Source organism: Gallus gallus, chromosome 4 (assembly GCF_016699485.2).
Source record: "Gallus gallus isolate bGalGal1 chromosome 4, bGalGal1.mat.broiler.GRCg7b, whole genome shotgun sequence".
Classification (NCBI taxonomy): domain Eukaryota; kingdom Metazoa; phylum Chordata; class Aves; order Galliformes; family Phasianidae; genus Gallus; species Gallus gallus.
In genome coordinates this window covers 78,381,755-78,409,296 of record NC_052535.1, presented here as the reverse complement: position 1 = coordinate 78,409,296, position 27,542 = coordinate 78,381,755, and the positions used below count along the sequence as shown (strand labels likewise).

The window sequence follows — 27,542 nt, the reverse complement described above, 5'->3', positions numbered from 1 at the left end:
CTGCTAAGGATGATAAGCAAGTCTGATCAGCACTGTCAGCATAAGACAACAGCACTTGGAGGATGCCTCTCCACACATACCATATGCGGTCCTGCAGCTGTAAATTACTTTCTCAAGAAAGAGGCTTATGCACCGAAACATGCACAAGATCAGGGCCTCTCGCCCTTTGATAACCCTGCACTTTTTCTTACAGTTATTTCTCTTGCTTGAGATGCTCACTCAGTGGTTTTCTTTCTGGAATGCAGCATACCAGCAGTGCTTGTTTTTGTTATCCTTGCTCCCTCTTTTCCCTGCTCCAGGGCAGGAAAGTGCTAACAGCCCCGCCTCATAGGTTGGCAGGAAATTTAAACCAGCAGTAAACTGCTCCTCGGACCACCCCCAAACTTTTTTTCCCCTCATTGATGCAGACGACTATTTAACTGGGGGTTGACTTATGAAATTCACCTACTGAGGCTTAGCAGGAGCTGCCTAGCCATTGACAAGGATTTTTTCCTCCTTGCCTCCTCCCCTGGACGAGCTCCCCAGGACGAAGATGCTGCTGAGCCTGTTTGCTCTGCTTTCTGCAGCCCTGCTAGCCAGAGCAGCCCCTCCAACTTGCTACTCCAGGGTGTTATCTCTGAGCAAAGAAATCACCGAGTCCTTCAAGGAGCTTCAGACCTCCAAGGCTAAGGTGAGTCAGCCTAAAAACTCCAACAAAGACATTACAGGTCGCTTGCTTTTGATACATGTTGCTCTCAAAATAAAATTGCTACTGATCTTTCTTTTCTGCAGGACCCATGCGTGGAGACCCTGCCCAGGCTGTACTTGGACATCCATGTAAGTTTTCACACTGTCTTCTTCCTTTTGCACAGAAGAAGCAGCCACTGAAAAGAGAGCATAACTCTCAAGACTGTTAACACCAGAAGAGCAGTTTGAAACTATTTTTTCAAAAGCTTAATTAACTAGAAAGATGAGTGACTGAAAAATAATAAATCTCACTTTGAATCTTACTAAAATCCCTATGGAGCTTCTGAGATTTTGTTTTGAAGTGACTGCCATTTCTACATTGTTTATTGTGATAGAAGCTAAATATGCACACCAAAGCTTTGAATAATAATTAAAAAAAAAAAAAGCAAACCAAATTCTTTGTTCAACAAACTGCATTTTTTATCATGTGTGGCTTCTGGCACTGCAGTTTTAACTAACAGAAGTGCAGAGATATCTTGCTGGCTTTTCCTGTCTTATTTACCATTTGTTGAAACCAGAAAGGAAAAATATTCTTGAGGTTGTGGAATACAGAGTAAAGACAACAGAAGTCATCTCCCAGTGAAGGTGAAATAGTCTCCTGTGCATGTATGTTATATTTGGGATATCTGACATACTTTGCTGCTGTCCTCAGAGTTCCCCTGAACAACTAAAAAAGTAAAACAAAATATATCCAATCAATGAAGAATGCCTGACATATTCTGCTGGAAGCAATAATACTGTCAGGCATTGCAAGTCAGATCCCTTCAGATCTTAACTCCATAGCTGCTAGCGCCTTTCCTCACTGCAAAGACTGAGCAGCGTGATCCCAGTGCATCAGTTTTACTTGCTTTATAACAAGAGCTGGAATATTTATTTATCTGCTGTACTAGGATGCTGTGAAATTAATGTTTTCCATGCTTTATTTTAATAATACAAGTTGTGAGATAAAACGACCCAGAGAAAGTTATTGCCTTTTGTATGGGAATGGAGGAATTCTGTCATGAATCCTTGATTATCTTGTTCACCAGCAAAATGAGTCACTCTCTTAAAAGAGAAACAGTGCACCTTTTTTTTTACGTAGCCCCACCAACTACAGGAACAGATTTTACTGTTTTGGCACTGCCAGATCCCAAAGCCTGTGGGAAGGAAGCTGGCAAACCAGGACTGCGCTTGCAAAACTTTCTGAGCACTTATTTGGACCAAACACCTTTGTTATGACATATTGAAGGTTAATTTCCCACACTAAAGGTTACATAAATCACACAGACACAGAGGTAGGAATTCAGGGCTCCCACAGAGGCAGTAAGAATTTTGTTAAGTGGCAGAGAGGGACATAAATCTGCATTTGTGCACTGTTACAAATGCCTCTTCTGCACTCTTTGCAGAATTACTGTGTGCTGACAAAACTCCGTGACTTTGTGGCCTACCCCAGATGTGAGAGAGTGCTGGAAGTGAGTGAGCTGAAGGAAAAAGCCCGGAGCCTGTACACCATTATGATCTCCTACTGCAGAAGGGTGAGTCAGGATGCACCAACAGGGACACAGTGTTCAGCTCCCTCTGTCTTTACCCTGCCTCCCGACTCCAGCAAAAGTGAATCAGGGCCTGACTTACTCACATTTGCACCATCCTGCCTTCCTTCTTATAACGTCAGCCATCTCTCTTGTTTCTCTAGGACTTGGCGTTCCTTACTGATGACTGTAATGCTCTGGAAAGTCCCATCCAGTCTTCCATTGAGTCCTCTGAAGACATTGACAGCTAAAATGGAGTCGGCCCCAAAATTGTACCTGGGAAATTTTCAAGGAGACCAGGAGTTAAGATACATGTAACGTTGTCAGCTACAGCATTAGACCTTTTTCGAGCACACTAGCAAGATTGTCACAGACCTACCCATTTTTCTCAGCCTTGGCAGGAAATGAACCGCATGCCTTAAATACCTGCAGAACTCCTAGGGAAAGCTATGGTTAGAAAGCAGTTTTTTATTTGGCAAGGTATGATATTTCAGCTTAGCCAAATGTATAAAGTATGTTTTGTTTAAACACTAGGTACTAGATTTTTAAACTCTTCTATGAGTAACTAGATTAATAGATCATACTACATTTTCTATATTCTATCCTAAGAAGTTCTTTTATTAGATTGGTTTGAAAGGGACTTTGTTTCTCTTAAGACATTTGATAGAAGTGTACTTCTGTACTGACAGACTTCTCTCTACTTGTATGGATCATATATGTATGCTGGTAACTTTTGATATCAGACTTGTAAGAATAGAAATGAAAGTATCTTGCCTGAGTGAAAAATTAAATAAAAAAACTTCTAACCCAAGATGTTTGTGTTTCAGAATGTCTTTCAAGACCAACCAAAAAGGTGTCATTTTCAAACTTTTCACAGCCACATGCAAGTTGTTTTTCACAGCACAAGCCATCTTTAGCTTTGTTTCCATAGCAATGCTGTGTCTGCATGATTTGGTAATGTAAAAGTTTCTACTGGGAGAATTTTTTCCTGTCAGCAATCCATTTTCTTAACAAAGTTAGCAGATTATTTTTTAAAATACTGTTTGTTTTGTGAGAATGTAAGCACTGAGGCTTAGAAAGCTTCTTCAGTGTTTAGACAAACTGTTAGGTTTCCAAGGCTCAACTCACATAATGAGATACTGAGATTGGTAAAGTTTCCAGGTCACAGAATCAACAAGACTGGAAAAGACCTCCAAGGTCAACCAGTCCGACTATCCCTGCCTTCTCTCTCTACAAGCGGTTCCTCTCTCTCCTGTACAGTGTTGTCTGGCCATTCCTCTGTGGCACTGCCCAGCATTCTGACTTGTTCAATGGTCTCACTACATTTTATTTAAAAAAAAAAAAATCTTTTGTAAGATTATTGAATTATGTGACAGTTATGGCTCTCTTGTCTTCTACCATACCAATAAAGGTATAAAACAAAAATGATTGACAACCTTTAGGGAAAAAAAAGAATCATAACAATTAATTTAAAGGAAGAAGAAAATTTGTGTGTGGAGGGGAAAAAAAAAAGTTTTTTTTTTTTTTTTAAATTTCAATAAGGTAAATCCAACATTATTTATCAGTTTTTTAGCATGTTTTCTGGTTTCATCATAATCCTGATACAAATTACCCTAACAATTCAGCGTTGTACCCCATCTTATCTCTACATCAGAAGGAGATATGGATTCATATAAATTAATACTCTTTTCTTTGCTCCATTACAGAGAAATACCACGTGTAGAGATCTGTACTTTTGTTAAAAGTCAGTCCATGGCCATTTGATTTATTTCCAGTGAAAGAGGGAATCATGAAGGAATAAAACATGAAAATCAGTAGACACCTACTCAGTGTTTATGCTTTAGACTAGTTCATGCGACGTCTTTGTACTTCAATTCACTCATTTTGAAAATAAATATTACTGGTGTGAACAAAGTTCTCAGGAACACTCAGATTTTAATATAGATGATATGATATTTTCATGTAACAGATAACAGATTTATTTTTTTTTACACAAATTAAAAGAGATCAAAAAAGGAAAAAGAAACCCCAAATTAAATCAAAATTTGTTCCTGGGCTCCAAAGAAAGAGAACACGGCTGTGCAAATGTTCCTTTCCTAACTGAATATATTAACCCAATATTCCATTCCATTCTGTTATGAACAGGAGATCTATTACATTTAGAAGAAAATGATCCCAGACAAATTAATCCTGAAGCCATTGCAAAAATTTCCATTCTGCTGAACTTGGAACGTTAGACTATGTCACTGAAACACAGACTGATGGAGGGAAGCACTGAATCCAGGAGAGATACTGAGGGAAGAAAAGAAGCCCCTTCCTCTCCAGTTTGTTTCGCTTGTAAATGTAGGATAAAGGAATGTGCCCATCCAACTTTGTACTTCTTTCTCAAAGTTAGCCCTTCCAAGCCTCTAGATGCTCCTGGGTAGCTCACAGAGGTTCCTACTCACTCACATTTCGCTATGGCCTTAGGGCAAGAGACAGTAGTAAGCTCAGCAATCTGATCTATCACCAGGCTGAATTCAAAAAAGGGCAACATCTTGGATAGTTCCATTCTCAGAAAAATCATTGCTTGGGTTGTCTTGTAGGATTCTCCTCACCAAGCCAGCGACCTCTGGACAAGATCCTGTGCACTCAAGAGATATGACTATTTTTTTTCTGCATCACTTGGACATTTCCAAGGCCAACTTCTTTAGCAGCAACCATACCCTGGAACAAGAACTCCTATTAACGCACTGGCAGGGAGCCTGGTAACCGCACACAGAATGCGTAAGTATCTTGGCTCAAGGAGAATTGCAGGTGGACTTAAATCACTCAGCATTCAAACTTTTCCTACCTCTAACCAGGAGCTCCACTGCTGCCTGTGGAAGCAAGCAACATTGGGAAAGTATCAGGGCCTGCACAGTACCATACACACACCAGAACCACATCACAGCCTCTGCTTGTCATACCTCTTTACAAAGACAGACACAGCTGTACGTGCAGTATGGTCACCAAAGGCCACAGCATTGCAGAGCTGATACAGGGACCAGTTCTCATGCCTGGAAGCTGGCAGCAGGCAGCAAAAGCTGTTAATTTTTGGCTGTTTTCCCACCTCCAACTGTCACAGTTTTTAAACACAGGCCTGTTATAAAGCTAGCGTTGTGGCTTGGCAAGTAAACTGCATGTTTCCTTCCCCGCAGAAGTCCACACAACTCTGTCTCTAGAGCTGGACCTTGGCTAAGGTCTGATCAGGTATCCATGGTACTTCTTTGGTTAGTAACTTTAGCCTCTTCAATACTGACAGAACACATCATTTCCAACACAGTTCTAGAGTGGTTATTCACCAACAACTCAGTTCTATACAGTTACATCCTACTTCTGTAGAAGTTGATAAAAGCATCTAGGCACTTTGGAGACTGTAAATACCTGAGAAGCCTGCATCCTCTATTTGCATATGTCCATTTTATTCCCAGAATCAAGATTTATCTGATCGCTGGTGTACTTTTACATCAAGTATATTCCCCATGGTTTATGCTGTGATTCTTTCTATATCTTGCATGTCGTTTTTTTAGTGGGAAGTGTGCTGAAAGCAGATCTATGCTCTTTCAGTTCACAGCAGCCTACTGTCACTCAGTCTTAATGAGATTTGTGACTAGATGAACCCTTTTCATGAATAGTATCTTTCTCCATTTTGCACAGTGTAAGGAAAAAAAAAGGCACTGATAAACAGAACTAATTCACTTGTAATTTGCCAAGAAATCCTGCACTATTCCTTTTCAGCAAGCCAGTATTTTTACCTTTTCACCAGGTATATAAGGAGCAGTGGAGTCATCCATGCAGCTGAACATACACTCCCACATCACAACAGCCTATGCTCCTGAGAGCCCCAGATAAGACAGAGACCACACAGGGCTTAAGGAATACATATTTGTTGTAATTTGTCTCTTGGCTTCTTGCCTAGTTTGGGCAGACTACTACTAAAAACACATAATTAACAAATTGCACTCCGTTGTATGAGAATAGAGAGGAACTGTAGAAAAATAAAGCATCTGCTCTATTGTCATGTTACGAGGTTTGCTGGAGAGAGCAGTTAGTCATATTGAATCTTAACGAGGTGAAAATTGCAGGTTTGGGGGACAAAAATTAAGCAAAGAAGTTAATTTCCAATGTTGCCATAGAATTTTACTGTGGATTTTTCTAGAAGCAGTTTATTTACCATCTTCTCTTAACCAGCCGTGATCACATGGGCTTTCCTTAAGGAGGCACTCTGGTCATTTGATTCCTCGTGCACGATGTTTTGGTAATACTAGTCAGGGGCTGGAAGCTAGCAAATGTCTGACACCCAGTTTCTACCCCATGTCAGAAAAGAGGGCAGCCTTCAATCCCTGCAAGGTGACAAGGTTTTACAGACTTTTCACAGCTAACATCAAATTTGCTACTAATTAGTATAGTACAGAATAAATATCAAGTGTTGCATATACATATGTGTATATTTATATATATTTCTTCTTATTATTGTTGTTTAAAGAGAAAACAGGAAAGCAATGGGGAGGAATCTTTTACCTTGAACTTCTTTTATAGGGGGGTGTTATTTTGTCCAAACAACAGATTTAAGAGTGACTGGTAGTCCATTCCACCTTTCAGGACATACATGGCATCTATGGGTGGAGCAAATGGGATGCTGGCATGTTTTCCAGAAGTTTGTTGCAAAGCCAAAGCCTTATACACAATGTTACCTTACAAAAATGTAAGCTCTGTACTTTACAGTGCTCAAATTTAAATATGTAAACCCAGCTGCGGCTTTATCAATGCCAAGTAGCACAGAAAGATTTATCAGTAATGTTCCAACAATAGAAAAATACAAAATATTCATTTTGAAAAACCTGGAGATGCTATTACACTGTTTAAATTTTGAGATGAATATACAACATGAGAGTACAAATTGGCCTCTCTGTACTAAAATGAAGCAAAAAAGCTTTAGATATGAAAATGCAGTGAATGCACCATTTGCTGCATAGGTAGATAATATAAAGCCCACACTACAGACAGTGGTAGTTTATGAGTAGACTATGAGATGAGGAATCACATTTGTTGCATTAACGCTACAGAGTGATTCACTTACAGAGTGATTCAGATTCATGCTATCTTCTTCTTGTGGAGTTCACAAGGCCCTGGTGGTGTTCAAAGAGCATTTGGATGTTGTGTTGAGGGACATGGTTTAGCGAGAACCATTGGTGATGAGCGAATGGTTGGACTGGATGATCCTGTGGGTCTTTTCCAACCTTAGCGATTCTATGATTCTATGATTCTTCCTAGGACACTGTCTCAGTTCCCAGGCTGCTGAATCCTGTCAAAATCAAGCCATAGCACAGCTAGGGATGTGAGATTACTTTTAGACCCATACATTTCTTGTTTTCTTGTCTTTCTCTCACACTTGCTGACATGAAACAGTTGACATACTAACTGCTAAATAACTTTTCTACTTGGGGTGGAAGTGGCCAAATTGCCTTTGGTAACTGATTCTGGTCCATGCTATTTCCTCAATTACATTCAAAATTGTTTGGAAGGTGACAGCTGCCTGAGATCAAAACTGCACACAGTAGCATTCTAACTATTTCCCAGTATGGACAAGCATGTTTCAATACCTGGAAATGTTCCTAACAGTATTTGAACAAATAAATAAGAGACTGATTTTGAAACATACAGAGTTTCATTGTTCTTCTGGGGGAATAAATCTGTTTTTCAGACTATTAACACACTTCAGGTTTTGTGATTTATTTCAAAATTAATATGAAAGAATCCAGGAAACAGACTCCAAACCTGACCAGTTTCCATACAAATTTTGCATGAGAGAAGTACTAGGTAAATAAATCGGAAATATGCTATTCCTACTGAGGGAAAGGTAAGTGTATATGCAGTGTTTAGCACTTCAACTAGAAGTGCTTCCAATGATGTAGGAAGGAAAAATATTTCTGGAGTTCACAATTACTGTTTGTTTGTTAGTATTGTTTACTGCTGCTCAGTACAGAGGAAGCTTTTCCTGCATTTGCAGAAAATTAAGCTATTTTTCTCAACTTTGAAGTTCTTGGCTGTTGCTCTTTTCTTATGACAGCTAGACAGCCAGAATATGTGAGTTGGAAACGCAGGCTGTTTATCAAAAGAATTTTCCTTGGTCAGGACATAAAGTCCTGTCCAAGGAAGCAAAGGAATACACTCAGGCTGTTTTAGTACCCTCCTGCTTCTACTTGATAGGAACTGTGTCCTGGCTTATAACCCCGGTCATCAGCTATACACATGGGAATTATTTGCTTTTTATATTCATGAGCAGCTCTGTTTATCTTTTAATTGCTGTGAAGTCTAATATTTATCTTAGTTTCCTCCTCTGAAGCATTAGTAATGCACTATAAGTTATTTCTACTTGGTGGGGCAGATCTAAGTAATTTGGTTTTTTTTAATTTGTTTTTAAAGAAGAGCTAGGAGATATAGATGCCATGAACTCAGTTGCAAACTAAAGGATGTAGCCATTACTTTTGTTCAGCCTTTGCACAGAACTGGGTCATGCAGCCTCGACCCTATGACCAACTGCAGCCCTCAGGAGCTGGGCTAAGCCATACTCTCTTCTCGGAGTGCAGCAGACAGTGGCATTATATATGGCTTTCTTCACTCGTGCTGTGGTTTCAGTTGAGATGAAATTACTTTTCTTCATAGTGTCTGACTGTAGTTCTGTTTTAGATTTGGGATAAGTATAACACTGATAATGCATTGATGTCTCAGTTGTTGCTGACCAATGCTGCGCAAAGCCAAGCATGTTTCAGCTTCTCATACTGTCCTGCCAATGAGGGGAGCTGAGGGGGTACAGGAGGTGGGAGAGGGCAGAACCAGGACAGCTGACTCAAACTGTCCAAAGGGATATACCATACCACATGGTGTCATGCAGAAAAATAAAATGGGCTTGTTTCTTGGCCTAAGATAAATCCAACAGAATCCTCAACTTTTTTCTGACCTTCAGTCAGAAGTTTTTAGCTGATCCCAATGGTCACTTGGTCACCTTGGCTGAACAGGGGGAAGAAATGAGGATGGGAAGGAAGAAGAGCCAAGCTAAAGTAACGTGTAGCTTTGTTTCTTCAAAGAAAGATGATTCCATTTCTGTCGAACAGTTTTCCTCAATCAACTGCAAATGCACCAGACTTGCTCCAGACTCCTGTAATGACATTTTATCACTCACATCCTCACAAAACAGCCTCATTCAGAAATTATGCAAATAGAATCATTTCTAATCATGACTGTCTTCAAAGGAAGACAACAAAGAGTTGCACTCAAGAAAATCTATTGATAAGGGTAATTATGCTATTAGGCCTTCCCAGTCATCTCTGCATACATACAGTAATTACTTTCGACTTTGAATCTTTCATCAGCATGGCATAAAAATCTGGATAAAGATGTAGACAGGTAAAGAAAAGACTGTGAAGTGCTTTATGTATATTAATTACACCTCATAACACCTCTGACAACTCAGAAAGAGATTATTAAGTTTAGGCATTGATGCCTCTAAATCAGACTGCTTATTTAGTTATTTAAATGCAGTTTTGGGGATCTACATATGAACACTGTAGCAGTACCAGCTTGCTTAGCATGAGAAAGCAAACTGATGATAATGCCAAAAATAAAGCACACGTCTTTCAAGCCTTCTCCTCCAGCACTCTGATCACAGCCTTTAGTCACATATCCCCACACAGCCGAGGAGGAGCTCTCAGATTTACTGACAACCAGCATTTTACACAGCAATCAAATGGATCTGTATTTCATTGTGCCTGGCAAGCTTTTGACCAAAGCTAGATTTGTGGTTCAAATTTAAAATGGATTCCTAATGCTAATGCCAGAACAGGTTTAAAGTATTTCCTCTCTGATGAAGCTCTTGTCAAGTCAATGAAAGGCTGCTCTGTTCTCTATAACTCATATCTTTCTGTGGCTCATATGGGACAAGTGATATTGAAAAACAAGAACTCGATCATTAAAAGAGGATATGAAGATCACAGTAAACTATATTATGCATATGGCTTTTTGGAAATAATATCATCCAAAATTCAACAAGAAACTTAAAAACATTTTTTGGATTCCTAAAACAAACTGAAATTCTACAGAAGTTAACAGAATTTTAACCTGTGTCTATTAGGGCAAAGTGACTTCTTATTTTCTTCAAAAAGATTCTGCAGCCACCACCACTGAGACTGTATGACGCATGTGCGTCCATAAACACTGCAAATTCTCGATCAGACATCAAGCTAGGCTTCATGATAAGGACCCAAAATTCTACTCTCTTTTATCTGGACAGTTGCATGAAACTTCATACAGTAAAAACACTGGACAGCTGGTGAAAGTCAAGAGTCCTGCCAGGATCAGGGACCACAATTGTAATTCAAAAATAAGGGAAAAAAACGAATATTTTCAATAAATGTTAACTGCAGAGTCATTGAGCTGGTAAAAAAAAAAAAAAAAAAAAAAAAAAAAAAACCACCCTGCTGAAACACAGTTATCACTTTTTTGAAACTAAGTGCTATGTAAAAAGTTTTATTACCACATTTATGGTGAAAACAGTGAAACTGGCAATAATATCTCACAATTTTCATCTTAGCTTTTTCTGTAAACTTCGGCCCCTTAACTGCACAGATTGGTTCAAGCACACTTCACAGTTAAGCTTTTGGCATTTCACCATTTTTGCTTTTCAGCTTTCCACAAATTTATGACTTCTAGTAACATGTCAGACTTCAATTGAGAAAGTTGCTGAGTGGATTATTTTTCTCTTCCCCACTCCACTTAGCTTCATTGATTCTGAAATCTGCCTCTCTACAGCTGACTCAGAGTTTATTATTAACAATATCCAGACACAATTTGATGGTACTTGATGCTGGAGATAATTTGGGATAAATTGGAGAAAGATTGCCGTAATACAAGAAGGTAAGAGGATCAGCTTTGTCTCCGTAAGCCTGGAATATGAAAGTTTTATTGCCAGGTTTAATTTATCTTTGCTGGAAGACACACGAACTTCAGGAGATAAACTGATTCCAAAGGTGCAGAAAACAGTGCACCTCATAAAAACCATGTTCATTTATTCTTTCAGTCAATTCCCATAAATCAAACTCCCAAGATACGAGTTATAAATAGTCCATTGTATTAAGGAAGCTGTAGATAGTAAATCTATTCCCCTGAAATTACATCCCCTATATTCCTTTCTTTTCAAAGATGTCTTTACCTGCACAGAAAGTAAAGTAGAGTGCTGAGAAGTGTACATAAGTGAAGAAGGAGCTCCTGGCAAAACTCAGGAGCTCCTGGCAAAACTCAAAACTGGGAGGAATATGGAAAGACGTCTGATCATGCTGGGATGTGGTTATGTAAGTCAAAGTCCACATGGAGATGAATTTCCAAGAGACACTAAGGGCCTCTACAGGTATATCCAACAGCATGGGTCCATTGCTAGAAGGAGACCTTATGACAAAGGGGCCTCACACGTTGCACTTAAAAATGCTGAATGCTGATGTCATTGTAGAGCCACTATCTGCTGTATTTAAGTGGTTATGAAGAATATTTCCTTCTGTTCAGCACTGATGAGGCTCATTTGGAGTGCTAGACTTCCCAGTACAAGACAGTGCAATACTGGAGCAAGTACAGCAAAGGGTCACAAAGCTGGTTAAGGGCTTGGAGCATCTGACATGCAGAAAACAGAGAGAGCTGGTGCTGTTTAGTGCAAAGAGAATACTCAGGGCCAACATTTTCAGTGCATCAGAGTACATGACAGATAAAGTAAAGACAATGGAGCCAGTCTTCCCAGCAGTGTCCAGTGACAGGACAAGAGATAACTGATACAAGCTGAAACATAGGAAATTCTATTTGAAATATATTAAAATATATTGATTTTTTTTAAATATCTTTGAAATATATTGAAATATATTAAATATACTGAAATATATTGAAGGGCCAAAGCAGGGAGAAACTCTCATTGTGAGGGTAGTCAGAGCCTCACAAGCATCACCCAGCTTGAGGAGGGAAGGTTTAGATTGTATATCAGGGGGAAGTTCTTTACAGAGAGAGTGGTGAGGTGCAGGAACAGGCTGCCCAGAGATGATGTGGATGTTCTACCCCTAGAGGTGTTCAGGACCAGGTTCAACGGGGCCCCTGGGCAACATGGTCTAGTACCAGATCTGGAGATTAGTGGCCCTGCCTCTGGCAGGGAACTTTGAAATTGATGTTCCTTGGGTTCCCTTCCAACCCTATGACTCTATGATTCAGACACTGGAATATCTTGCTCAGAGAGGCTGTAAAGTGTCTGTCTTTGTAGATATTTGAAATGTAAATGACGAGATCTTGAGCAACATGTTATAGTTGCAGTTGTATAGTTGTATAACATGTTAGGTTGTTAGATTAGACTTTCTCCAAATCTAAACTGTTCTGTGATTCTGCAATTATATACATGTGGTTTTGCAGGCATACATTCCTATTCAGCAACACTAAAGGAACATAGGCTAGTGGATTTCTACCAAAGTTATCTGAAAGGCATATTTGATTCTCAGAAGGGAAAGATCTCGATTGCAATCAAGTCTTATGAAATGGACTAAAGTACAGTGGTTTTTACTATTGCAACATTTTCCCCCTAAACTGTTTGCTTCTGTGATAGAAAGATTAAACATTGACTTGGTCAGAGAAGAGTTTCAGCAGTAAGGAGGGACAATTATTTTTAAAATCTTTGCTGGAATTTTCCATTTACAAGAACCCTTTGCTAATTTTTACACCTGCAAACAGGAGGAGGGAGAAAACCCTGAATAATATTTGTTATCTTGGTGACAGTCATTTTCCCTGAGAAAGGAAAAAACAAACAAACAAAAAAGCCCACCAGTATTGTGCAAGAGTAGATGATAGTACGGAAAAAGCCTTAGAATAACCATCATTTCAGGAGTTAGTGCCTTCCCACGCTTGATTGCTTCCTTTTTGCTTCTGTTCTATGACCACAAATTCAGTGTTACAAATATTCCTCTAGAGAAGACATTTTCTTTTGTCTCCATTTTAAATTAAATTCCTAAATGAGTCTCTGCAAAGAGATTTTATCAAGAATAGAAACACCACCACCTCTTGACAAAACAGGATGATGTGAAGAGGTGCAAAAATCATTCTGATGCTCCTAAAACCCACATTGTATCTTTTCCCTTATAAAGAGGAACAATTTGTTGATCAGTAAATATTCCCTAGCTCCATAGGAAATGCAAGAATTTGATGGCTCGCCGGACTGTTGTCACCTATCACCACTTTGTTCAGTGACTGCAGTCTCAGTTAAATAAATTAGATAAATATAGATTTAATGACTGCCTATCTAATGATTAGATCTGAACAAGAATGGATTTAAACACAACTCAAAGAACAAGCTGCAAGCTGGATTTTCCAATGTAAGAAAAGTTTTGTAAGGGAAATTTGTTCCCAAGCAATGTAGTCTATTTACTTAATCCCCTTATTAACAGCAATGGTTCATGCTGTTCCAGTAAGAGAATTATAACAGCAAGCTTACGTAAGGTGTTCACCTGGAGGATATGAATCTCTTTATATCAAGGGAAATCAAAGCTATTTCTCCAAGTGCACAAATACTAATTGAAATCTTACAAAGACCTATCCATAAATTAACCTTTATGTGTACAACCAACACAGCATTGAGGAATACATTAGAGGAATCACCCAGCTGAACCATACCTTGCAAGTATTTAGGCACGAAGAACTTCATTTGATTTGTTTCAACTCAAGAAATAAACTGAAATCTAAAACTTACCCAATATGCCTAAACGTCAAGCTCTCCAGAGGATAAACTCTGAGATATCTTGGAGATAACCGGGCACAAGTGCCTGAAAAATTGGATCAGTATAATTGAAACTGCCAGGAAATCATGAATAAAGTTGATACTCGCGGTAACACAAAAGAAATAATAGTTTAGAAGGATTTAGAGAATATTTTGTATTCTAGTATAAAAAAGAAAATGTAAGTGTGACAAGAAATAGAGCATTTGCATGACAGTAACTCTGTTACAATATCAACAGAGTCCCATTTAGTCTATTAGATTAATTTATGCTATAATTTATGCTTAGGCCATATTTTACCTAATGATATTTTGTGTAATATACATATAACATTTTATCTAATAAAAACTAACGAATGGATTGATTTTGGCTTTAGAACTTCCCCAGAGAGGTTTACTTTCTGAAAATGAGGAAATCTAACCCCAGGAGGTCACTCTTGGAAAATAATGAAGAGGGCAATTCAATGCACAGTTACTACACAAGTGCAACAGCTTTCCCTCCCTCTTCTGCTCTCCCTCGTCCCAGACTACTGGAACTTTTGGAATGAATATCCCCACACTTAGAATTTTTTTTAGTATACCCATAAACACAACATCCAATCACCTCATCAAGTCAGACGTCAGCAGGAGAGGACACAAAAATTAAGTAATAGCACAACAGAGAAAACTAAAATGAAAAACAAAGGTGCTTTATCCAGCATCACAAGAGGCAAGGAGAATACCCTAGACCAAATTATGTGAAGACCTGGACAGAAAGTTACTTGCTCATCTTCTTTCTCTACTTATTTTCAAATCAATCCTTCTGTGGGCATCATGCTTATTCCCACATAACCTGGAGGGCCTATTTCTTTTGAATTTGGTCAACGTTCAAGGACCAGGCTAAAGTCTAAATTGGTCTGGCAATGGAATGATTTAGATAGATGTAGTAAAAAGCACTTTTGTAAAAGGGAAAAAGAAAAAAAACAAACTGGAGCACATAAAACTGGGCAACTTGAGGTTCCTACGAATGTAATTATCAAAGATAAATTTTGCAAAATTTAAATTGCAACAGCTCAAGTGGGAACAGTTCACAGATTCCCATGCACCATAGCAATTCTCTTTTAAAGCATAATTCCTCTTCATTAATTGATTTTAGCCTGTAAGAGGAAATTTAAAATAGGAGAGAGGAATCCCACTTTGAAAATTGTACACCAGCAGCAAGGCTGAGAATCTTATCCTAGAAAAGAGAGTTGTTATTGTATGACTGTAGTTCTGCCACACGGAGCTTTCATTTTCATTTTTCTACTCCAAAATAATGAACTGAAACAGTCCTGTTCTGGTTTCAGAATTTATGAAATTGTACACATCACTGGGTTCTTTGCTTACTGAATATCTTGATTGGTGAAACTGCTTTCATTGTTTGGAGGAAATTTCTCATGGCTTGCAGATCCATATACTCATTTGACAGAAAAAATGAAAATGTACATTTTTTTTTAGTATCTCAGACTATCGAAGGCTAGACAAAGAGAAAGAAAACAGAAGTACCCTTGTATTAACCAATGGATGATAGGGACAAATCTTGAGGTTGGAAAGGGGGAAATCTTATCTAAAAATAAAATTGAGGTGAGCAGGAAAACAACTCCAACAATTGTCTGTTCAACAAGCCAGGCTTAAGCTTAGAAACTGCCCAGGCTCTGCTGGAAGTAGGTCTGCACATGACTGACAGATGCATGCCAGTAAGATCTGGTGAAGGAAAGATAATTCCTATAAACTCATGCCTAGGCACAGCCACAATCTGCAGCATCAATATCCCTTCTCGTTCAGTTGGAGGGATTGTAGCTTGTCCAAACCCTCTTAACACACCAGATTACCTAATGCTACAAGTGGATTTCATAGTGATATTTATTTGGCATATTTACCAAGTACATTAATAGGTCTCCAAATGAGCTGCATCTCTAATACTCTGTTAAAAGACATCTGCAGAAAACTGGAGTTTCTTAGTATTCTCCTTAGATTTTGGAATCTAAAAATATACAACTATATCCTATACATTCATACTGTGTTCAGATATTAGTGCTTATAACACAGAGCTATAATAAATCTTTTTCTGTCATCACCACAACATACTTCCTTCAACCTCTGATAAGGGATCACAGCACCTGCTCCACAATATCCTAGATTTGTCATCCAGAAATCTGGTCAGCTTATTCTCAGTGTGAGAGAATAGTTTATTGTCTTGCTTTAGGGGATTGTGATTCTACTTTTAATTAAAATAGATTTATAACCTCCTGTTATCACTAGGTTCAGACTGCGTCTCAAAAGAGATTCGGGCCACAGAGAAACACGAAAATAAGCAATGAATCCTATTAGAACCGAAATAGGGTGTTTTGGTTGCATTCACAAGCCAGCCTGGATTTGAGGTTTAACTCTGCTCTAGCAAAGAATATTCAGTCCTTTTGGCATTATCAAATTTATAAGGTGCCTGCAGATTTTAAACAAAATAAAATAAAACCATTAAGGCTAACTATATTTCATTCTCAGCCATAAAGTTGTTTGTTTTTTTTTTTCTTCCCTTTTTGATGAATATATCCTATGGAATTGATCTTTGAAGATATTAAAGTTTAACTTAGATCTTAAAATTTAACTTGTAAATCAACGAAGAAAGATCTTTGGAAAGATGTAAGCATGCTCTTATCTGCTTTGTTTGAAAAAAGACTCAAGGGCAATCAGTGCTATGCAGACCTGTATCATCAAGGAAAATCCTACAGCTACTCTAGCTGAAATATATCCAAAGTGGGCAGTGTCTTCACAATAAAGTAATTCTGTCTTCTTGAAAGTCACACTGACATTTATTCCTCAGAGAAACAAACAAGGTCACTTGTTTCTATTCCCTTAGACTTAGGATTTCAGCCCTTCACATTATCCACTAGCACAGACCATTGGAAACTTAATTTTCTTAATTTAAAACAAGAATTACCACCCTTTTATTTCCCTTCAAGCCCAATGATTCCTTTCATCCTGCTGCAGTGCAGGCAGACTGGAAGAAGTGAATCAGTTCTTATTTTGCTTTGCTTTATCTCCTTTCTCCCCTCCAGGCTCTTTGGTAAGTGCAACCCCAGCAAGCAAATGACAGCTTGCAATAGGAACATTTGTGCAGCAATTCTGGAACCCCTCTCTGTTCTCATCAGAGCTGCGTGTTAAAGCTGCAGTAACTGAAAATGTCTTTGCCCCTCCTTGTGTGGGGAACAAAGGGAGATTAAATGCTTCAGAAAGGATAGATACATCATTTAAGTGGAAGACAGTGGACACAAGGCAACCCACTAAGTCTGCCACTGATTTGCACAGAGTAAGTCAGATCCACAGCCTCACAGTCGAGAAAAGCTTTCCAGAAACATGTATGGAACACACACCTTCCAGGAATGCAAGTTCACCTTGAGACCCAAAGCAAGAATGCTGCATTTCCTTCAGACAGAATACCTTGCCTCTGTTTACAAGGTGAAGTAATTTAACTCCTTGTCAGGCTATGGGGAATAAGGCAATATCCCAGATGTTGGGCAATCAAAACAGAAGTGTATATGAGGTGAATATGACTAGTGGGCTGTTCCTTGTTGGTACCAGGTGGAGCACATCACTTCACTCATGGTTCAGTGGTAGCAGCACTGCAGGTAAACTGCTGCCATGGCTGAGATTTAATACCCCACTTCTGATATTTCCCATCAGTTCAGGAGCTGGACACCACAGGGAGTGTAAATTCCTTACATTCACAAACAAATGTTCCTGTGTGCAGTGGATTTTGTTGTGGGAAGAAGTTTACAGGCCAGCACTTAGAACCATCTGGTCAGCATTTAACAAGAAATTGAAGCTATAATGTAAGCATGTTTTATTCATTCAAGGACTCTTTTCCTGGCTAGTCACCAGCATTCAGGCTTCCTAAGCCATTTCCATCCTCCTCATTATGTGCTCCAGAAACCAGTGCAGTAAGTTCAGTGTAGAAAGGACAGGATCTCATATAAGTTATCTGACTGACCTCACATATCTGTTCCGCAAACACGATCTTGTCCTTTCTCCCACCCTACGTTAGATACGTTGAACATGTTAGCACGCAAAGCCTCTCCTCCCATGCCAGAACAGGCAGCAACTGTATGCAATCCTCTCCTCCATCTATTTCAAGCAATTGCGAGGGAGGAGCTAGTTTCAAGGCAATTTCACCTGATTCAGTGCAGCTGTTGCTCTTCACCTGCGCAGACACCTGTCACATCCTTTGCAGAATTTTTTGGACAGCTCCTTTTCCTGTGCTATCTCACCCTATAATTTCTTGTATGTTAGTGGCAGGGCACCAGCACACAGATGGTGGGAAGAGGAGAGTCCAGCTGCAATCTGCACCAACTGCTGAGGAGTAATTTTCTTGTCTCTGTCCCAGGCTGCCTTGACTCCAAGCACAAATACAGGCTGGATGGAGAATGGTTTGAAAGTAGCCCTGAGGAGAAGGATTTGGGGGTGTCTGTTGATACAAGACTCAACAGGAGCCAGCAAGGTGTGCTTGCAGCCCAGAAGACCAACTGTACACTGGGTTCCATCGAGAAAAGCGTGACCAGCAGGTTGAGGAAGGTGATTCTGCCCCTCTACTCTATTCTCACGAGACCCCACCTGGAGTATTGTGTTCAGTTCTGGGGCCCCCAACACAAAAAATCTTCAATAGCAATGAGCGTATTTTTCCACAAGATTTTCCACCCTTCCATATCAGTTTATCTGTGATGAACTTGCTTTAATATTCTAGCTGAAAGCTAATAAACAGGCAAACAAATTGCTGTTTTGTGTAGCTAAGAATTTTTGCTTTCTTTCTTCTCAACAGACCTATTCATGAAACTAAGAGTAAAAACCCACAGAATTACTTAAAATAGCATTCCAGCCAACACACTTGCTCTGCTACCGTGTCTACTACATCCGGACTGTTAGTAATGAAAAGTGGAATTCACCTCATCAAAAGAAACCTACAGATTTGCTTGAGTATAATACGTCATTAAAAGAGCAGATAAATATTTGAGACCTAAAGTAAACACCAATGTCCAGTTCTTAAGAAACACAGTCACTATTGAAGATTCTGTTTATTAGAAATCTTAGCAAGCCTCAGCCAGAAGATTTTAAATACAGGTTTTAGCTTAGTCGATCTGACCCAGAGTCTCATGTTTAGCAAAAATTCTTACCTCGTTCTTCAAAGAAGTTGGCATCCACAATGTTGTAAATATGAGGGACCTCAAGTGATTTCCTACCCAAAAGCAAACAACTTATGCTCAGACACTCTGGTGTCAACACTTAAACGTCTGTTGATTTGAGTGTGGCAGTACCAGATGCTTAGTCATAAAATGGCTGTGTTGCTTTTGAGCCAGTACCTACGAGCCCTCATTTCCTTTGGCGTGAATGGCATTACAATCGATTATGCAAACTGCTCCCATCTTGTAAGTATGTAGAGTCAAGCCTTGTTCAAGATGATCAGGACTTGTGAAGGCAGCTATGGACAAAGTCCATCCCTTTACCTGGAGAAGAAAAAGTCTGCTGCAAGAGGCTTTTTCTAGCCTCTACTAGCCTGCCCAAATATTCATACTGGTTTGAATGTCACAACTGTCTACGCAATGATAATAGAAGAGAACTCTAAACTGTTAAGTCATTGCAGCAGATGGTGTCCTCCTCTTACCATTCTTGTCAGCAGCAATAGGTCTGCCTGCACTCCAGGGCATGGCCTTGTGGCTGAATAACCTACCCTTATCCAGTGAGGTAGCATGGAACATCAGTACTATGCACTTCTGTCAAGCTCTATGAATAGAGATAGAGCAAATCTCATGTAATTCATGGGGATGGTTCAGGAGTAAGAAGGAGAAATAGCCATGACAGAAGACATGAATTAAAAACTGCAAGATTTCACTGCTATTTTAAAGGTATTTTAGTTAAGAAGCAAGTAAGTCTAAGTGCAAACATCCTTCACCCCAGAGCTATTGCGATCCCATCAGAAAGCTGAGAACAGTGAATGCTCTTCTTAAAGCAGTAAAAGAGTTTTGCTTCAGTTATTAAAGAAATTCTTCCTCCTTGATTCACTGTGGCAGCTGCAATCTAAGACAGATACTCCTTATAAGAGAGAAATTGAATTCAGAAAGTTGTCTTAATTTCTCCAAATGCAAGTATATTTTATCACTTTGTTATTAAGTGACCTTTGGAATAGCACGTCAGCTTTATCCCACATTGACAGTAACTGAGAGGCATAAACTGTAAAAGGCTAAAAGGAATCTCATGTAGGAGATGTGCAGTAAGGAGATGTGCATCAAGTGCAGTAAATTCCCCTTACCAAGAAACTGGTTATGTTAATTATGGTAAGTCTATCATTAATCCCCTCCTCAGACAGAAGAATGACCAGACGTGGTGTCTGAGGGAGTCTCTTGTTTTGCTCATGATTCCTGGTAGCCAACATAGCTGTATCAGTGCTGTTAGTGCAGCCTGCAACAAACATGTTTAGGAGGTCAAACTATCTCACAGAGATATCTACTGCTTCTCTTCCAGACCTGCAGTCCCTCTCCCACCTTTTACAGAAATAAACTGATAAAAAACGAGAGGTTTGTGGGTTTTTTTAAATATATCATTGTCACAGTATCAGACCCCATCTGACTCCTGATTTGCCTATCACCAGCTGCAGCCCTCTCCTTGTGTTAGCCAACATTTTAACAAACCACAGCAAGACCAGGATGTTAAAGGGGCATGGATCAGAGGGCATTTCTGGAATTTGAAATTCTCCTTTGATTTTTCCCCTGAATACAATTTAAAATACTGGAAGGAGATGCACTATCATCTTTGGATAGCTGGAATAGGTCAACGAGCGTACTGAAAACCCAATAATATAACAAGTCACAAGTAGGTGAGAGCATAAACTATACATAAGCCTGTGCAACAAAGTCAAAGCATTCAGTAGAAACATTGAAGTTCAAGCAGCTCCAGGACTTTGCACACCAGGTGGGATAACATCTCAGAGAACTGCAAGCTGGTCCCTCCTCCTGGTTTTGCTGGCTCTCAGATGAGGAGATTCAGTTCTGACCATTCTTGAGCAACATCTGTTGTGACCTGGAGTCTTCACCAGACACCTTCCACACCCTTCTGTGCCTTTTGGGAAGCAGCTGGTTTGTCCTTCCTTGCCCTGCAAACAGCAAGCAACATGGAAAACCTTTCTATGGTCAGTTGCCAAAATTGTGCCTGGGCCAGGGCAGCTGATGCCATCTTTTGAGAGAGCATCTAGCAACAACAGTGATATGCTCCTCCAGAGATACAGACCATGAGCTGTGATGTGGCTTTAAGTCCAGCTCAGAGCAGCTCAGTGGTCCTTTCCTCCAAAAAGTCTGCAAAAAATCTCAGTTGAGAAAAACATTAAATTCACTGCTGAGTTTTCAATACTTAAAGGAATTAACAACATAATCCACATGGATTGGGTAGCTGGAACAAAAACAAAACAAAAAACAATTATGGATTTAGTACTGTGTGCTATAAGGGCTGAAAAATGGCATCTTCTCCACCAAAGCTTTTTGACTTGAGATGAGGGGGGATAAGAAGGAAATGTTTCTTACAGAAACAATTTAAAATTTTATTAAAAAGAATGGAGTCTTGTTTTTTAATAAAGATCTATAGTACCCATGTAGTGTCAGTATGATGGACACAATGACCTCATTGCAGAAAGGGAAAAAATATCACCAGGGCACTCATGTGCTGTAAATGAACAGGCTTATTCATTTCAACATCTTACAGTGATAAGTATGCCAAGACATGCTGACAGACAAGTAGAAAACATAGCTGTAGCATCTGTGTCACTTTCAGCCTTGTCGCTTCACGGGTGGCCAGAAATATCTACAGTGACAGGGAAGAACGGGGAAGGGAATATGCTATGGTCATGGGGTTTCTGGAAGGACATGGGAACAACATGGGGTTCCTCTGGGTAGGATGTCCTGGTGTTTACTAGTTGTCCCATATCTGACAGCTTCTGCTAGATTGGCTTAGTTCTGAACTCAAATTCCTGCTCAGTATTCACTATGACAATAAATTCCACCAACCAATCTAGCTTGGTCCCTAACCAAGGTGAGATTAATTAATTATATGTTAATTGAGATAGATGCACATCTGATGCAAGTTACTGTATTTCTCTAAAAAAACATCTGCACTATCTCCTCTGGGGACTAGTTTGTAATAAATTATAATAGAGGAAACAGCAAAGCAGGAGTACTTCATATATAAGGACATGATGGTGAAGGAAAGAGGCCATGGAGCTCACCAGCAAGGATCTGGAGAAGCCAACATCCCTATATGTGGCTCAGATCCCCAGTGTGGACCCTGTACAAGGACCCACACATGGCCATAGAGTCCCAAAGGCAACTTGCAGGGCCAACACCACCAGCAGCCTTTGCTGTTCCCCTCACATTGACTATCACCACTTTCACTGTTGTAGGAAGTAACACCCAGTCTTATTTCTCCCACATTCTTTGGAGCAAGCACTGAGTTATTCTGAAAGGTCTTTCCCCACCTCTGTGTTCAATCCTGTAGCAGAGGACAAATTTATTCTTGTTTTATCTTCATCTCACCTTTGATTTTTAAGACCTCTTAGTTCATCAGCAGATGGAATTGAACTTTTTTGAACCCAAAACTGTGAGGGAAGAGCAACTGAGGTTTAAAAAGAATGAAGAAATATTTTCTATTCTTTCTTCTTCTCCATTTCTCCCTTGCGTGCTCCCTGAGTCTGAGTGAATGCAACTTACCCAGCTATTTCACTTCTGTAAACAGTATTCATTGCTACATACTGCTCTCTAGTGGTAAAACTGCAGATGTTCGGTGGTGGAAATGAACTACTTTTATACACTAAATAGTTCTATGGCAACAGAACATGAGAACCTAAAAATATTCATTCCCCTTAAATAGCCAGCACAAGTGAAGGTAATATATTTTGTAAAATAGGCCTGTTTTAAATACTGCACTTCATACGTTGTAAATTTTATTACCTATGAATAACGGTTTTTGTTTTGTTGGTTTTTTTTTCTGAAACAATATGTATGGTTAGGGTTGAAACAAAAGGCTGATTTGCAGAGATAAATGAACTTCATTTGGAAGGCTGGCAAAGATTACATGGCAGAGGAGAGATTACAGACATCTCTTCCTTTGAGTACTGCTCTTTCAGGGAGCAGTGGCCTCCCTTTCCATTACAGCTACTATGGGTCATGCATGAGTTAAAGAAGCAGAATCACAGAAAGGCTGAGGTTGGAAGGAACCTCTGCCAGACATCTGGAGGGGCCATCCGGGCCACCCAGAGCAGACTGCCCAGGATCATTTCTTGACTTATGCAAGGATGAAGACTCCACAGCCCCTTCAGGCAACCTGTGACAGACCTCGGTCACCATCAAAGTAGAGAGGTTAATTCCAGATGAGATGGTTTCTTCTCTGTGGCTGCACAGCCTATTACCTACAGCTCCACTGACCTCTAGTTCAGAGAAAGAGAAAAATAGTGCTTTATGATCAGGAAGTCCTACAGTTTGAGGTTCTCATCTTTATTCCATTGGAAAGAATAATGGATTTGCCTGTGGACAACTCATCCTGTATACATAATCTGGAAAGCACCAAATGTAAATTGAGCTGAGTTAGTAGCCCTCATTTTTAAATCCTGACATCTTAAATTGAATTATGTGTCAGAAAATTGGATCACTGTCATTTCTCAAGCCTGAGTTCAGATTCTTGGTCTGTATTACTACAACAGCTGCTAATCATCAATGAGACATTATCCTGCAACTTGTTTTAATACAGAATTCTGCTTTCATCTCAGATATTAATGCATGAGCCATTTTTTGCTACAAAACTTTCTTTCTTTCACTCTGTAATAGAACATGATGTGGATATAATTTTTGCTTGGAAAAAGTGTTATGAAGAAGCTATATTTATGAAGCCTAATGTTGTTCTATTAACTGTTGCTTTCTCAGTGTTAATAGGTTCTTTGAATGTTTCCTTAACACTGATTCCCTTCTCTCTGTGCCAGGTGTTTGTCACGCTCCCATCACCATCTCTTCAAAATAAAGAAAAATGCGAAGATGAATGGATTAAAAAAAAAGTAGAAGAGCTGTGAACTGAGAAATCTAAGGTATTCTTGGTAGATTCATTAGGAAATCAAGCAGGATGCTTTCTTTTGCATTGCTTCAACACCTGGCTAGGAAAATAGTTTGGAGATGTAGTACGTCTTAATCAGTCTGCTGACAATGTGTACCTGAAGATGAGCTATTGTGTAATACTGACTCTACCAGGAGAATTAATTAAGCAGAATAAAGACATTTCAGGTCTAAGATCAGCATCTGCTTTGATAGCAAGCATCAGAACGATTGCTCTGGAGGCAAGTAAATCAACCCAGTCTTCACTTTGTGTCACAGCTATGTCAAGTGGAAATGGGAAAGAAGGTCAGAGCAGAGCAGGAGATTGGAAGAAAGAGTGAAAGTGAAAATCAGTTCTGGCATGGGAAAGCTCAGCTGTCTAAAGCATAAGAAAAAAGTGTTAAAAATTGTCAGGCAGGAGTTAACAAAAAAGATTTAATGGAATGGAATACACATTAGGTCCTACCAAATTTATTAGGTAAAGGACCAGCTATTTCTTTCTTCTTCCTCCAACTTCTTGCTTTCCAATTTGTGCTGCAGTAGTCTTGACAATATTATTTCAGACACTCTTTAATCAAGACTAGAGAAAGCCTAGCCAATGAGCTGCTGATGCTATGTGGCAATGAACCACAATTTACCATATGATTTTACCATTTTGTTTACCACACATCTGGAATAATCAGAGCCCCCTTTCTTCTTAGACTCAGCACAAATGTGAATGTGGGTGGAAAGGACATTACATATGTACCTGAAGCATCACCTTGGTCTCAGGCCTGACTATGGTTCACAGAAATAATATCATAAAAGTGTTAAAGGATCTTGGATCTCATTTTATGTCTTGTCTTTGGATGTAGCATAATAGCACAGAGAAGGCAAGAAGTCAGACAATGAATGTCCTTCTTTCCCAGGACTTTTCTTTTTGTTCTCTCTTCATGATTTTGAGACATAAAATCAATTGTGAAGCTAATTGCACTTCTTAGATTGAACTTTTACTTAAGACACTGGTGCAGAATTGTTCCTGCTGATGAACTTTTCATTCCATTTTCATTATTGTTTTAGTGGTGTTTCCCTTTTATCAGACACTAGAAGCAGTATTTGAGGCCTCTTGGAGTAATTTCAATTAGGGCAAGAATTAAGAGGCTATAAATTAAGTGGATTATTGCAGTCACCTCATCTAAAAAGAATATGCATAAGTCCTACTTCATTGCACGTGGGCAAATGAGAGCTTGCTTTGCTGCAGAATCCCAGGCCAGTAACTCAACCTCCATGTCTTCTGTGGAACTCACCTGAGCCCTTTGGCCAACCTGTACTGACACAGCACACACGTGGGAGCGGTGCGAGAGCTCTCCCTCCCTCCAGCAAAACCAAAGGACAGGAACTGAACATAGAATAGTATTAAACCATAGTGAGAGAATGAAGCAAAGCTGTAAAGACTACAGGCCTTCTGGCACAGCAGAAGGGTTCTAAAATCTCTGTCACTCAAACACAAGTAGTACAAGTAGTACAAGCATCGAGTGCCAAAACCTTCTACGTAGCACTACACACAAATTCAAAACGAAAAGATCATACGGTGCTGTTACTTCTTCTGCTGTGCTGTTATAGATATTTGTTCTGCTGAACACTTATCCCTCTGAGTCATTAAGACAGGTGGACACATGATAACTCACCGATCTGTCACCCAGTCAGTGCAATGAGCAGAGGGGAAGGCAGCAGTCACGAGCAGAGCTCTGGCTGGAGCATACAGGGCAGCGTGTGTTCCTCAGCACCCTAATAACAGCCATGCCCAGGCAGCTGGGAAAGCTGCCAGGGAGCAGGCTCAGGGTAATGCATCTGAGCAATGAATAAATGACATAAAACATATTAAGTACAGTAATTCATTTGAGTTTTGTCTGCAAGATGTTTCACAGCAGTGTCCAATGTAAATGAATCAGTAACTGCTAGCGTGCCTTTCCCGGGGGAGCAGCTATTAAATCCACGCTGAGTCATTGTCTTGCTGTGGTTAAGACTAAACGGTTCAGTATTAAAGTACATTGTGTAAAGAAATGGTTTTACAGTGTTTGGCCCAAATTCTGCTCCCAGCTACAGCAGTGCTACATCATATGATGTGTGCACTGCACTGAAGTAAAAATCCAAGTTTTAAAGCTAGAGTGGAGCTCAAGCATAACGTATCCACCCTTTCAAATTATAGCCAGTTCATCAGAAACCCCTAGCTCTCTCCCCTGCCATGCACATTCTCAAATATAATTTCAGAGCAGACAGTTAAGAAGATAAATCTTTGAAAATAATGACGGAGAAAGTCACCCAGATAGCACTCCAGCATCCCATACTGGCCTGATTCCCTGTTCATGGAGAGAAGAATCACAAGACTTCTTGAATGCAAGAGAGATGTTTGGGAAAAAGCTTGTGGGCAGTTTGTGGATTCATGTGGAACAACTCAGAAATCACTTGGACTTTGAAATACAGAACAGAGGGTAATTTTGCCTCATTTGAACTGAAAGCTCTGAAAAACCTCAGGGATGCAAAACATCAGATCTGAAATACAGCAAAACTAGTGTATGAATATCAAAATTTGAAATATGAGAATTTGTCACAGATTTGCCTTCAACATAGAGACCTACATCCTTGGAAGTAAATGTTCCATATTATTGTTTGAATTATTTTATTTTTCTGAAGTTAATGGATCTATGTTAATGTCTGCTACCAGATCATGTAGTTCAATCAGTCTTCCACACAGCTATGAAGTTCTTCAACTAACATGTTGAAAACTACCTCTGTAGAAACACTTTGTTTGACTACATTTTCCCGCTACCAATAATTTCCATTGGATGGATTAATTTTCAAAAGCAAAGTCCAGACATTATCTCATTTGTAAGCTTAATTTGGGATCAGAAAGAAAGACACAAAAATATGATAAAATGGAGAAATAAGTTATTTTGTTAATTTAAAAACACATCTGACCTCTAGTGGCTGCTTGTCAAAACTGATGTTCAAATACTTCGTGATATTGATGAAGCCTTCATTCTGAATTCAAAGATTTTCTCCCACTTTCTCTAGGAGATATCTCTTTTTTCCTCCTGCATTTCTCCTCCAGTTACAAGCATTCTCCAGATGGCACACAAGAGTCTGGGGACAATGACAAAGATTATAAAGCTAAACATTTCAGTTGTTTTAGAGTAAATATTAATAGCAAGGTTACAAGTTTTAAAAGATAATTTCTATTTTTAATGGGTTTTAAATAGACATTTGTTTATGCTCAATTTTATCTTAGAATCATAGAATCATAGAATTGCTCTGGTTGGAAAAGACCTTAAAGATCATCAAGTCCAACCGCAAACGGCTTACAGAGTATTGCATAAAATCGACTGATCA

General features: G+C 39.4%; 1 protein-coding gene across 1 annotated transcript; it reads left to right on the top strand.

Moving 5' to 3' along the window:
* The first annotated feature begins 442 nt into the window (after nucleotides 1–442).
* Nucleotides 443–3,045, top strand: CYTL1 (cytokine like 1). The gene is made up of 4 exons (XM_420795.6): nucleotides 443–670; nucleotides 772–816; nucleotides 2,112–2,240; nucleotides 2,399–3,045. Exons 1-4 carry the CDS (start codon nucleotides 533–535, stop codon nucleotides 2,483–2,485), a joined length of 399 nt encoding a protein of 132 aa, XP_420795.1. The 5' UTR covers nucleotides 443–532; the 3' UTR covers nucleotides 2,486–3,045.
* The last annotated feature ends 24,497 nt before the right edge of the window (nucleotides 3,046–27,542 follow it).

What these genes read in the sequence shown, in the direction of transcription:
- CYTL1 (XM_420795.6), top strand. Translation starts at nt 533, where the DNA reads ATGCTGCTGAGCCTGTTTGCTCTGCTTTCTGCAGCCCTGCTAGCCAGA. An exon ending in GGCTGTACTTGGACATCCAT is followed by an intron (nt 817 to 2,111) that starts GTAAGTTTTCAC and finishes CACTCTTTGCAG; the next exon opens with AATTACTGTGTGCTGACAAA. An exon ending in TGATCTCCTACTGCAGAAGG is followed by an intron (nt 2,241 to 2,398) that starts GTGAGTCAGGAT and finishes TTGTTTCTCTAG; the next exon opens with GACTTGGCGTTCCTTACTGA.